Source organism: Ceratotherium simum, chromosome 1, assembly GCF_057802395.1.
Source record: "Ceratotherium simum simum isolate JZ-2026a chromosome 1, ASM5780239v1, whole genome shotgun sequence".
Classification (NCBI taxonomy): Eukaryota; Metazoa; Chordata; class Mammalia; order Perissodactyla; family Rhinocerotidae; genus Ceratotherium; species Ceratotherium simum.
In genome coordinates this window covers 107,327,099-107,341,036 of record NC_141900.1, presented here as the reverse complement: position 1 = coordinate 107,341,036, position 13,938 = coordinate 107,327,099, and the positions used below count along the sequence as shown (strand labels likewise).

The 13,938-nt window shown below is 52.6% G+C and overlaps 1 protein-coding gene across 2 annotated transcripts in view; it reads right to left on the bottom strand.

Annotated features, from left to right (window-relative positions):
* Nucleotides 1–10,365: 10,365 nt before the first annotated feature.
* The window catches only part of DPP6 (dipeptidyl peptidase like 6), a 746,707-nt gene continuing 743,134 nt past the window's right edge, over nt 10,366–13,938 (bottom strand). For both annotated transcript variants that reach the window (XM_004430585.3, XM_004430586.3), the window contains exon 26: nt 10,366–12,267. In XM_004430585.3, coding sequence (XP_004430642.1) covers nt 12,121–12,267 — 147 coding nt within the window. In that variant the 3' untranslated portion in view covers nt 10,366–12,120. The remainder of the gene's footprint in view (nt 12,268–13,938) is intronic.

Below are 13,938 nucleotides of genomic sequence, written 5' to 3'. Positions count from 1 at the left end.
CACAGCCTGGGGAATCCAGAGAGGCGGGGACCTTCCTGACCATCAGAGTCTACCCTTTTGGGAATGGCTCTGCCTTCAGCCTTGCACATGATCAGCTGCGAGTGACTCCCAGCAGGTGCTGAACGTTGTCTGCCCGTTCCTTCCTCCGGGTCTCCTGGCTGGGCAGGCAGCCAATGACGTGACAAGGACAGCAGAGTACCAGGGCCTGGTTAGCAAGTTCTTCCAGCGTCTGAGTCCTTTCGACTGACGTGCACGTCCCTGCTCTCCATCCAGCCCTCTCAACCTTGAAAATACAGAAGGTGAACGGAAGTGCTGTCCCTCTGCTCCTCACCCCTCGGATGAAACAACACCCACGTATTTAAGTCATTTGCGTCGACTCCCTGTGACTTCAGGAATTGCAGAGGTAGCCCCTCCCAAAAAGTGTCCAACCCTTGCACTGGGACGGACGAGCGCCCTCGGGTCTCAGGGACATTCCCAGCAACATTCTGGCTCCACTGAACTTAGATCCTCATGGATAAAGGGGTAACAAAAATAAAATCTGCCTCCGGGGGTGTTGTGAGGATTAAAGAGCTAATATGTGTCAAGAGCACGTGTGTGCCCTGCAAAGCACAGGACGGTCCCAACAACCAAGTACTACCTGGCCCAAAGTGTCAGTGGTGGCGAGATTAAGGAACCCTGCCCTAGAGAGAGTCTAAGGAGTTGGCTCCCACTACTGTGGGGCTGGCCAGGGTGGAGTCCACAGGGTGGGCCTGCAGGCTGAGACCCGGGAAGAGCGGGTGCACCCGTCCGAGTCCAGAGGCTGTCTGGAGGCAGAATTTCCTCTTCCTCGGGGGAAGTCCATCTTGTTCTCTTATTGTTCTCTTAGGGCCTTCAACTGAATGGATGAGGCCCACCCACATTATGGAGGGCAATCTGCTTTACTCAAAGCCCACTGATTTAAATGCTAATCTCATCTAAAAAAAAACTTTCACAGAAACATCTAGACTGGTGTTCGACCAAATATCTGACTGTGGCCCAGCCAAGTTAACACAAAAAATTAACCTTCACAGTAGCTGTTCACTTATTTCCAGGTGCCCTTCGTTCCACAGCTGGAAGTGCTCACCAGCTGATTTCAGTCCCTGAACGTGTGCTCAGAGATGAACCAGATTAGCCAGTGCCCACTTTGGAGAGCAGTGGTCATGGCCCAAAGGGACAGAACAGGGCAGGAGAGTTTCCCCATGGGGAGAGGGGATGTTCCAAAACCTGAGGGACATGGTGGCTGGGATGCCATCTGGGGTCTTGGGCAGGCAGCCATGGGATGGAACCACTCAAAGGGAGGGGCTGGGGTACGATTTGGGGCTGCAGTGGCCAGGGCTGCTGGGCCCTCCATCTTATGCTGTCCTCTAGCATTGGAAAGACAACTGACTTCATTCTGTGGGTCTCGGGTCTGCTGCTTCCTCTCCAGCCCCACCACCATCCCTGCCCTCCAGGCCTCGCTGGCCCCTCTCCAGCAGCCTCACAGGCAGCTTCTGACCTGGGATGTCCCCAAGGTGTTGCTTGCCCCCACCCCAGCTCCAGACTCCTCCTCATACTGCTCTCCCGGTGGAGGCTTCCTTGCTCTGAACCTGCTATGGCCCATTCCCATCTCCTGAGACGGCGCTCCTCGACCAGCTACTTTGGACTCTCGTGATCTGAAGAAGTTCCCAGTTCACAAAGCACTTCGTCCTAAATCTATGGACAATCCCATTTGGGGAACGTTATTTTTGTTTCCTCTCTGTAACCAGATTGCTCCTTGCTGGGCTCCCTCCAGGGTCCCAGTGCTGCAGACACGTGGGGCTGCCCCTGGGCGTCTGGCCTGCAGCACAGGCAGACGCGGTCAGGAGGGCAGAGCCCTGCAGAGTCCAGCAGTGCCCCGGCTGCCTCCTTCTCGGGAGCCGGGAGGACGCAGAGAGGCCCCCGCTCACATTTACTCTCGGGCAGCCCTCCTTCGCAGCTGGCACTGCCTCTCGCTGCAGTGGGGCAGGGCGAGTGGGGCAGGGCCAGCTCCCAGAGCCACAGGCCCCCTTCAGCCCACTGGGAGGGCTCCTCTTCCCTTACGGTCTTTCCATATGGTCTTCTCCTCCTGGTCTTTCCAGCCCCAGTGATTTCTCCCTCTTCCCACACACCCAAATTAATGCTGGTAGGAAACCCTGCTCTTATGGGTTGAATTGTGTCCTCCGCTCAAAAGATATGTTGAAGTTCTAACTAGCCCCCAGTCCTTCTGGATGGGACCTTTTTTGGAGATCTTTACTCCCTCATTACAGATGATCAAGTTAAGACTAGGTCATTAGGGTGGGCCCGTGTCCGATGGGACTGGTGTCCTCATAAAAGGGAAATGTGGGCACAGACATGCACACAGGACAATGCCAGGTGAGGTTGGAATTCTGCTGCCACAGCCGAGGGACTACCAGGTGCTGGGAGAGAGGAGGGAACAGATCCCTTCCTGGAGCCTCCAGAGGGAGCACAGCCTGCCAACACCTGAGCACACATTTCTGGTGTTTAAGCCGCTCGGTGTGTGGTCCTTTCTTACAGCAGCCCCAGGCAACCAGCACACCTGCCATACTCTTTTACACATAACGCAACGGAAGTTCAGAGAGACAAGCAATGCACCAGGGACCCACAGCCAGTGCGCGGTGGAGCCAGGGCTCACCCCAGATCCAGCTGGCAGCCTGCAGAGCCCTCCTCCAGCCCTGCAACCCCACGGTCCACCCTGCACCCCCACCTGACCCTGCAGGCTCCCTCCCCTGCCCCGCCCCCCACCCTCCTTATTCCGCTTGTCTGGTCTCCTCCTAGCTTAGAGTCAGCTCCATTGCTTCCCCCTCTGCTCTCTGTGCCTTAGACCTCCTGCCTGACCAATGGCCCCTGTTGGGGAGGGGAGGAGAGAGGATGGGGGAGAGAGAGAGAGGTTGAGAGAGACAGAGAGAGGCCATTTTACCTTTCCAGGCAGAGGAGCTCAGCCCTGAAACTGTGCTGTAACCGAGACTTTATAAAAACATACCTTTGCAGCAGTGGACTATTTCTCTGAGCATAGTGTTTGAATAATTGAGGAAATGTTTGCAGGATTTGTGCTGAAGTGCCAACAGCTGTGATATTTATGAAGCCGGATGAATTATGCACAAGTCAGAGCAACGCGCGGCGTGAGGCTTATTACCCCCAGAGCTTGGAGACCTCCATGCCCATTCACTGCGTTTTGCTTCCACTGTGCTCCCCAGACAGCCTGCTGTCTGTTCCTGAACTCAGTAAAATGAGTGCTCCTTCCTTTCTTCCTCCGAATCCGTGCTCTGAGCAGGGAGAGGGTCAGTGGCTGGGATTCCAAGGGCATGGAAACAAACTGCGGATGGTGGAGCAGTAGCCCCACCTCCTCCTGCAAGCCCATCCTGGCCAAGTGTCTACTCACTCTGCTTTCCTTATGAGTGATTGCTCATAGCCGAGCTGGGCACTGGGCAGGAGAGAGAGGACGATAGGATATAGAAGAAATAAACACAATCCCTGCTCCCAGGGGGCTTGTCCTCCGGTGGGAAGAAGTCAGATTCTATTTGTGGAAGATCCTCCCAATGCCGCTGAAGGATCCACGGCCAGGATGGAAAGTGTGGTTTTGTTAACCATGCAGAACTTCTCCCTATGCTGACATCCTCTGGCCCTTCTAGAAGCTCCACCCCATTGACTTACCATATGAGCCCCAAATTAGCATGTCCACTGCAGAGAAGCTCACCACTTCTAACTGAAAGTGACTAGAGATGGGATTTTCACATCGCTCCCTAACTCCGTTTTCAGAGATGTCAGGTTGGCCATTTGAAACCGGCGACCAGACGTGTTTACACCATGGAAATAGACAAACCTCCAGATCAACACTTTCAGCAGTTTCTTTTAGAGGGGTAGTTCACCAGCACACCTCTGGGACGGTCATCAAGTCCGCTTGATGGGTTGACTGCTTCCTTCAAGGAAGCAAATATCTCAATCAGGGGATGATTATTCTGACTTTTAGACGATATTAAGATTTCTGTAAAAATGGTTATATAGAAGCCATACATCTGCTGATGTAATCTGAGCCATAAAACTCCGACAATCAATGTGTTCAAAAGCAGAATTTGGAGGCATTATTGGGCCCATTTCTTTACTAGTCAATGAATTTGCTGTATCCTTATATATGAATATACCAAACATGTTTATTTTAAAAATACCCTCTCATCCATAAGGAATACTGCTGATGAAATCCACTTGAACCAACTACAGTAGCTATCCCGTTTCCCTGGCTTCATCAGCCTTTGGGTGAAAACGGGGTCTTGTGAGTGGAAATAACCAATGTGTCACCCACTTTGCCCACTGCCATCTTAATTTAGGACCTTCACCTTCTGAGAAGGCCCTCCCAAGTTTGTCTGGAGACAAGGCCCGACATAGACGCTTGGTTGCCCACCCAGACAATGGGGCAGCACCTCCCGTCTGGAGCCCATCACCACCCAGAGTCCGGCCATGTTGATTGGCAGAACCTATAGATCCTGGGCTGCCGAGCTCGCCCCAGCTGGAGGAGTCACTGGACTGACTCCACGTGGTGTTCCCGCTGAGCTGGGGAGAATGCCCTCGGTCTCCCCAAGCCAAGCCACATTTGCTCTGTCTCCTTCAGCTCCAGCTTGATCTCCTCTCATGGACTGAGAGACCCTACTCGCTTCTCTCCAGGCCTCTGGGCAGAAGACCTCTCCTCATTCTCTTTTGTCTAAAACAAACCAACCAGCTAAGACCAAAACCCAAACCCAAACCCAAACCGAACCTGTTATTCGAACTCATGGTGGTCACGCCAGTCCGTCAGCTATGCACACAGACATGGGGAAACTCGGGTTCAGGATCCAGTTCCAGCGCCTCTCAGAGAGGGAGGTAGTGGTGGCAGGTCTGTAGTCCAGCACGCTTGCTGGTTCCCTTAACTTGGGCAGTTTCTACATCTCTGCTCCTTTTGTTGCCTGGTCTGCAAAATGTCGATGGTAAGACTACGTCACGGGGCTGTTGTGGATTAGCGTGTTAATTGTGTAGAGATTACATGTGTTACTCCATGTGGAATGCTTAGCACAGTGCCTGGGACAGAGCAAGCTTTCCATGAGTGTCAACCATCGTTATTGTTAATACGGCCCTTGCTATTTTTGGAGTGAATGCATGCACGCTCATCTGCCTTTTGCCTGATACAAATGCTTTGTCGCCTTGAATAACCGGTTCTTCCAAGAACATTTTGCAGCTCCAGTTAGAGGTTTCCGGGCCCCTGAGTGTGAGCTGTTGGCCTTGTGCAAGCCAGTCCTCACAGTGAGGTGTGCGAGGAAATGGAAAAACCAAGACAGGCAAGACAGGCAGGAAAGCCGGGCTGCACTCCCGGGAGCCTGGCGCTGTTCCTGGTTCTCTGCCACCCTCAGCATGGAGCTGCCACCTCACGGGCCCAGGAGTCTGCTCACCTCAGGGAACGAGGAGGAGGAGGGAGAAGACAGACAGGGTGAGTACCCGTGGCTTTTAAGCAAGTTTCCTGGGACCTGCCACTTGGCACTTCCGCGTACATTCCAGTGGCCAGAGGTTAGTCACATGGACCCTCCAATCTACAAGGAGGCCGGGAACTGTCTTTGGTCTGGATGTCCACGGCCCAGCTAAAACCTGGGGTTCCAATTCTAAGGAAAGGGTGATGGGTATTGGGGTGGACATCCAGATGTCTCTGCGTGAATTTTTCTATCACCCTTCCCGCCATTTGCTAACCTTCCCTGACTGAGGAGGGCTTTGATGAAAGGGACCAGGAGCAGCCAACCGGCTCAGACAGGGAGGAGGCTGCCGCTATGCTGGGGGTCACACGTGTCCTCAGCTTATGCCATATTTAATAGAAAGGGGGTGCCATGCGGGGGCAACCATGGGGGTCCCAGGACAATTTGGAGAAAGGAAAATGGTCACGCTTGTGTTAGTTATCTGATACTATGTAACAAATCTCTCCCAAACTTAGTGATTGAGCAGCAATAACCATTTATTGTCCCTCACAGTTTCTAGGGATTGGGAATTTGAGAGTGGCCTGGCTGGCTGATTCTGGCCACAGGCGTTGGCAGGACTGACAGGGTGGAGGACTCATCCAGGGTGCTCCCTCCTCTGGCTGGAGAGGTGTCCTGCCTGTTGGCGAGAGGCCTCAGTTCCTCGCCGTGAGGGCCTCTCCGTGGGCTGTGTGCACGTCCTCACAGCCTGGCTGCTGTCCCCCGACACGAGCATCTGACCCAGGGGACAGGGCAGAGGCTGTAATACCCTTAAGGGCCTAGCCTGGGAAGGCACACGGTCACCTCTGCTGTACTCTGCTGTCACAGAGGTCAGGCCTCATTCCTTCTGGAGGGACAGCACAGGGCAGGGATACCAGCAGAAACAGCCCTCACAAGGTTTCAAATCTAGTGAATGGACATTTATTGAATCAAAATAAACACTCTATGGGTGTGATGCTCTCAACGTCCTCTTGCGTTGAAGCAGGGAAGGCCTGTGGAGCGAGGCTGGGACTAAGATGAGACAAGGCGCCTAGGGTGTGAGATCCAAGGAGATGCTCACTCGCAGGGTCGGGCAGGTGCGGGGCTGTGATGGGCATTGAACATGGCACAGCAGCTACACAGTCAGATCTGACTCTCAACCGGGGCGATCTTGTCCCCAAGGGGCATGTGACAATGTCTGGAGACATTTTTGATTGTCATGACTGGGGGGAGGTGCTACTGGCATCTGGTAATAGAGGGCAGTGAGCTGCTGAGCACTGTACAAGGCACAGGACAGCCCCCCAAAGAGAGAGACCCACCCAAGGTGTCAGAGGGGCTGGTAAATGCTGTTATAAATGGGAAAGAATTGGTAAAGGCATCTACACATGTTGGGGAGCAGCAGGCACATGTGGGGTCTGCAGGGTGAGGGGTGTGGTGCCACTTGAGAAGATGAGCTGTAGGTCAATGACGGGAGGTAAGTTTGCGATGATGAGTCGGGGCCCCCGAACTGCAGGTGGTACAAGTTCCTTTTAGGGAGTTTGGACGTTGGCCCGTAGAAGGCAGGAAGCCTCTGAGAAATAGGCAGCTTTTTCATCCTGAGTGACCCTGGCATCTAGAGGTAATGGAAGTTGAAGGGAGGGACTGGGGTGGCAAGACCAGTGGGAGGCCCTGTCAGAGCCTGAGCCCCGGCGGAACCTGGTGAGTGGGACAGACCCTTCTCTGTTCTGGTCTGAGACGCTGCCTGCCCAGGGGCCTGTTTTTGTAATCAGAAATAGTCCTCCAGGATTCTGAACATTTGGGGGCAAAAAGCCTGTGCCTTAGGGACATCTGCCCAGGGTCTGTGGGGCGGGAGGAGAAGATGAGCTCAGACAGAGCCATGTAATCAGCGTGGTGCTTCTCAACGGTGCACGTATATGCACGTCATCGTCCTGGGGCTCCGGGGTCTGTTGTACAAGATGCCACAATGGATTCTGACAAAGTTTGTGGGCTGTGAATCCAGAGAGTGTGACTGATTCGGGGCGACTGTTTCCATATGTCATTCCCTATACTTGTGGTCACTTCAGATCCCAGTCTGGGAAACAAGAAGACACAATTCTACTGCTTCATCTGATGCTGGAAAGCCGACGCAGTAAGAGATTTCCTAGCAAAGAGGCCTGACTGAACAGGAATCAGAGCTTCCACAGACGTGTCATTTGCTCAGAACCTAGACCTTCATGCCCATTTCTACCAGCCTGGCTTCACCAATGCTGAGGAGGAGGGGAGCCCCAGAGGCACAGGCTAGACCTGGGAGGCCCGAGGCCTGGGCCTCAGAGCCTGTCATGAAAGAAAACAGCACGATGAAAAGGAAGGGACACAGGGCTGGGGCTGCCTTCCTGTGGGATTTTGGGCAGCTCCCATGCTTTCTCTGGCTTTAGATGCCCTGTGTAGGGCGACAGGGGGATCACATGGTGAATGGCCCTTTTAGAGCTTGTGGTTTGCTGCAGGGAACTCAGGCCTTTCAGGACCAGCTGCCCATCCAGACCCTCTGGGAAGCCTTCCTGAGGTACTGGGTCCCTTCCCTTACCCTCCCTCCCTTCTCCCTACCCCCAGGGTCCCCACCTGCCCCTCAGCAAGTCTTCTCAAAAACATGTATTTTCCCTCTGGAGTGCCAGCACGAAGATAAAGACCACCTGTTATGCACCAAATGTCTGTGTCCCCAAGTTCATATGTTGAAGCTCTAACTCCTCAATGTGGTGCTATTTGGACGTGGGCCTTTGGGAGGTGATTAGGGTTAGATGAGGTCGTGAGGGTGGGGCCCCATGATGGGATTAGTGCCCTTATAAGAGGAGACACAGAGCTCTGTCTCTGTCTGTCTCTGTCTCTCTCTGTTGGGTGAGGACATAGTGAGAGGGTGGCCGTCTGCAAACCGGGAAGCAGGTTCTCACCAGGAACCAAATCAGTTGGCTCCTTGACTTGGACTCCAGCTTCCAGAACCGTGAGAAATAAATTCCTGTTGTTTAAGCCACCCCATCTATGGTATTTATTATGGCAGCTGGAGCTGACTAACACACTACCTAAATGAGAATAAGCAGAGTCTGCTGATTCAGAGGTTGATGGGTCGGCCACCATCACCATCGCCTTGGTGATGGCAGGAACTCAAAGGCAGGCAGAGGACGGGACAGCTCCGCAGTGGGAAGAGGGGGACTCAGCTGTGCCTGACGGAGGCTGTGGGCCAGGGAAGCTGGGCTCCTGTGTGACTGGTTAGGGGAGCGTATTTAACTTTCCCCAGCTGGTCCTAAGCTGGAAGTCGGGGCAGAAATGAGGGAAGCTGGCAGATGTTGACCAAGTCCTGGCCGTCTGGGCTGATGGCTGCAGAGGTGCCTTGGCTCCCCGGGCTGGTGCTGCAGTGTGGGGCCAGAGCTCTATTTTAGATACAGGCTGGACATTGTGCTATTTTATATACGGGCTGGTCATTCTCCGTTTGCATAGCCAGTCTCTTGCCAGGCTTCCTGTTCTTTCCTCTTGTGATTGCCCTAAGAACTCACACTGTGTGCTAGTGGAAGGGGCCAAGGGAGTCTCTGAAATGTCCTCCTAGCCTCTCTTGTGACTGTGGGGTTTTTAACAGGGGTTCTGGAAGGCAATCAATCATTCGTGAAATCATCGCTCTGGGACTGTAGGGTCGGGCAGGAGAGGGAGGGACATGATCCAGGCCAGTGGGGACAGAGGCCCCCACATGTGCACCGCTGTGCACGTGGCAGCCCACGTCCTAGGAGATGCCACAGAGGAACGTCCATGCAAGCGCTGTGCTCCCGCGCTGGGCTCTGAGGCTCTGAGGGGCGCTCAGGAGATCCACAGCTACGTGCTGAAATGTCATCAAAACATTTGTCAAACTAATTCAAACCTGAAATAAAAAACAATACTCAAACGTGTCACACACCTCCAACTCCAACACACAGGGACGTTCTGGGCAGGTTTGCGGCCACACAGCTGCAGGGGCCCTGGCTCGCCCACAGCGGCTTCCTCCGAGGCCGTCTGGAGTTGACCCATTTCTGCTTCCCTCGGGGGAAGCTGGAGTGGTCCCAGCGATTAGGGCCAATGTCTGTTCTCAGGGCCTGTCTTATCCTTTCATCTTATACCCAGTGTTTTCAAAAGCGGGAAATACACCTTTTGTGTAAACCATCAACTCCCCCGCTCCAGGAGGAGTGGACCCCACGATGGGAGGTGGGTACAGGCACTGACTTCCCTCCTGGTGGAGCCGCAAGAGGGCCCACGGTGACGCTGGGTCGGGGACGTGGGCAGGTCAAGCCTGGATGGCCTCTGCTGCTTCTGGCTTATTTTGTTTTATCTCCTTCTGTTCTTGACTCTTGGTCAAGATGGTGACAAGATTCAGCTGACTCAGCTGGGGTGACTGGACTAAACTCTAGCTTCTCTGAGGCAGCAGTTGTGCAGGGGTTTGGAAGGGTTTACTTGATCAATGCCTCTGCTTTCAGGCTGGGCTACGTTTATACTAGACTTACTGAATTAACAACAACAACAAATCAATGAATGAATTTCCAGCAAATGGAGGTTTTTCTAAAGTGTTCTAGGGGGCAATGCTATGACCTCAGCTGAAAGCCAGTTTCCTCTTAGTGTAGGAATATCTCCATGTCTTCACTCTAAAGCTTTCAAGATGCAACTCAGACCCATTTTCTCTGATTGATTGGGACTTTGATATATTTGATCGGTCCTATCCTTCTTACCATCAATCCTGCTGCTACCATGGATGCAGGTTTTATCTGATGCACACCAGGCTCTTGAGGACATGCATCAATCTTGCTTAGGGCCCAGTGAGGGCTTTAAAAAAAATTCTTGAAGTTTCACACCCTCTCTAAGCCGAGATGGTGGAGGATAAGCAAGAAAAGAGCTATCCGAGTGGTAAAATAATGTTTTATTCCATGGATGAACAAACACTACCATGCCACATTCTCACTTCCCTCCTACAGACTGTGGCCAGAGCTGGCTTCCCCTCAGACCTAGCTGGCTTTGCAGTCAGTCAAGGCCACTGAAATAGCAGAAGCATGATCAAGTAGCATTCAGAGTGGTCCTGTGGGTCAGCACGTTGATCCTTCTCACCAACGGGGACGGATCACCCTAAAGAAATCCTGTGATGGAGATCTTCTGAGCAAACTAACTACAACGGACGTTCAAAACTCGTGTGGATGAAACCAAAACCCCCAAATCCCAAAAAGAGACACGGACGTATCTTCTCTGCTGACAAGACGTCAAGGAGCCCCCAGCAGGACCGGAAGCTGGAGAAATCAGTACCGACATTCAGGTTGTCAACAAGCTCCAGAGGAAAAGATGGTAATCGATATATTTTGAACTAGCACTGCCGGAGAGCACAGATCAGCCAGAGTGTCGGCATGCAAATGGAACGGTGGGGGGGGGGGGGGAGGTGGGCGGGGACAGCGGCACCGTGCCTGACTCACATTCCTGTCCTTACGTACAACAGAAGGAAATAGACACTAGGGACGCCACTGCACATTCAGTCAGAGGGACTCTTACAGGCTAGTGTGGAGCATTGACGTGGCCACCTGCACGTGGCAGGGAGGGCACCGAGCCATCGCCAGGACGGGAGGCGACGCCGGCACATGCCCACACTTTCCTCAAGGCTTCCTGTCACCCAAGCACGTGTGACAGACCTGGGGGTGGAGTCAACGCTTTGTCTTTTTATGTTTTGTAACCAAACATCATCTGAAAGACTTGACAACTCATCAAGGAGGAAGAGGATGGGTTGAAGGACATATGTAAACGGACAATGCGAATCTAAGCCAAACCCTGATGCAGCTGGGTGGGAGAGAGGTTTTATTTAGGATTTTTTTTTTAGTGATTCGTATTGGATGTTTCTTCCCCTCAGTGTTTTGAATTGTCTCCGCAGAGTCTGAAGACCACCTTGAGGAGAGAGCGGTTAGTTACTTCTGATCTGTTTCTTCATTCAAACAAGAGCAAAGCCTGCACATTGACTGAAGAAAACAAAGCAAAACAAAGGAAAAAACAGCACAGCAAACAACCCCATGACCAGAGACAGTGTCAGGTAAAAACCATAGAAAAATACGAATTAATTCCATAAGGTTAACCATTAGCAGAGTTACAGTAACATTTTGTACAGCCCCTTAAATGTGGAATCTCCTAATTACAGAAAGGAGCAAGCCGATCTATGAACAAGTACTGTTAAAATAATTGTGCTATAGTTGTTCCATGGCGTGGTTATATCAGACAGGATGCGATGCTGCTAATGTGGACGTGGCCCTCTACCAGAGGGTGGGTCTTAATGCTACTGCTCAACAGCTTGAATTTAAGGGCCAGTTTCTTCACTGCCGTCCATCCTTCACGCTGTTCCTTGGGGAGGGGCCGTGGGATGCACTAGTCACTCTGGGGCCAGGGGGCGGCGATGCTGCGATGGTTCCAGGCTCCGCGGAAGCCCTCGTGAGCGACGACACATCTCCACCCGGGAAGGAGCTTGTTTTGGAAGCAGAACTGCCTTCAGGACCCGAGACACACATGCTATGGAATGATAACACTTTGTGCCCCCACCCCAGCCCTCTGCGGGAGAGGGAGGCAGGGGTTTCCAGTGGTACACCGTTCTAGGAAGAGCTACGTTGTGCTTAGGGCCGGCTCGTGGTCAGTCCTCCTCCTCCTCCTCTTTTGCTGTGGCTGTTGGGAGTTTGTCCTGGATCCTGAAGCATTCCACGAAGAAGTTGATGATGGAGCGGTAGAGGTGCTGTTTGAGGGAGGTGCTGCTAAAGTAATGGCTTTCGTCTGGGTAAATCTGCAAGGAAGGCACAGAGGAGTCAGGTACCCCAGTTGGCCCTCCTGGTGGGACCGGGGGTGCACACGAGATATGGAGCCCACCATGGCCTAGGCCCACACAGGTCAGAATTCAACCAGTGGGACTGGGATGCACGTGAGATAGGGAGCCCACCATGGCCAGAATGCAGAATTCAACCAATGGGATGGGATGCACGTGAGATAGGGAGCCCACCACATCCAGGCCCACAAAGGTCAGAATTCAACCAGTGGGACTGGGCTGCACCTAAGACATGGAGCCCACCACGGCCCGGGCCAACGCGGGTCAGAATGTAACCTGTGAAATGCATTTCCTGAACCATTTCAGTGCTGGCATGAGTGCCTTTTTCTCCTGGAGGCTTTGCCAGGCGCAGTGGGCACTCAGAGAATCGATTGACTAAACTAAAAAACACTTTGTTCAACAGCCTCTGCACAGTCTCAATCCGTTTGTTTGAATCTGCAGCACAGATACACGCTCGGGGACCACACAGCCCAAGTCTCCAGGGATCAGGACTCCCCCCTAAAATGGAAAATATTCTGCACTATCTCTATAACCCTCATGAGTGTGGGAAACTGCCCGCTCACATGCCGAATCCTGTAGATGTGTTTCTCTGGGGCCTCGTCACCTGTGTTTGGCTCCCTGGTGTGGCCGTGGACAGGTAACTTTCCTGGGCCTCAGTTTCCAGTTGTGTCAAGTGGAGATGATCATCATCATAGAATCTAGCTCATGAAGTTTTGTGAGAATTAAATGATATTATAATACCTATAAATCACTTAGAACAAGGCTTGGGACATAGGCAGTGCTAAAAAGATGGTAGCTAAATACTCTATTACCAAATGTAATGACACCCCCTGTACCCTAGGGGTGCTGCGCTATTTCCACACAAAGGGACCTATCCCAGCAGGGGTTCCAAGCCAAGTCTAATGACCTGGAAGCCCATGTTCTTTCCGTGACACCAGGCTGCCACCTGCATTTTGACCTCTGTCTTCCTTTTACGTCTTTGGAAGATGGGACTCACTTTAAGAGTGTTTATTAATGATATCATTGAGTTAGTACATGTACATTAAACACCAAAGAGTACAAAAGGATATAGAGCAGGAAGTACATCTCCTCCTGCCCGGGGTCCCTCCCCCGGTGCCCTGATCTGGAGTTGATCATTGTGACAAACTCATTGAGTATCCGTTGAAGCAGTCGCTGTGCGCCTTGCTGATTTAACTTAGCCTACGTCTTGGGGAGTGGTCCATGTTAGCACACAGAGAGCTACCTTTTCACCTGCCACAGCTGCACCGTGTGTGCCAAATGTATTTCACAATGCCATGACAGCTGTCAAGCTTACTATGATCCAAACATTTTCAGAGGGAAGCTCAAATGTAACATTAACTCCATCCTTCCTGCCCTATTCATCAACACCTGAGCCAAACTCCCTTCTTTGCAGGAAGCTCTCCCTGATGGGCCCAGGCCACACATGACCCTCTGCAAGACAGTGATGCAGGAAGGCCAGGAGCTGGGAGACAGAGGCAGGCCGTGGTCAGTCCAGGGCTGGTGCTCTCTGAGGGAGACAGTGTGCTTGGCTGAGGAAATCTCTCACTTATCTCTGGACCTCAAATAACCATCAGAGTCATAACTGTTTTACCAAAGAAACCAGAGGTCAGG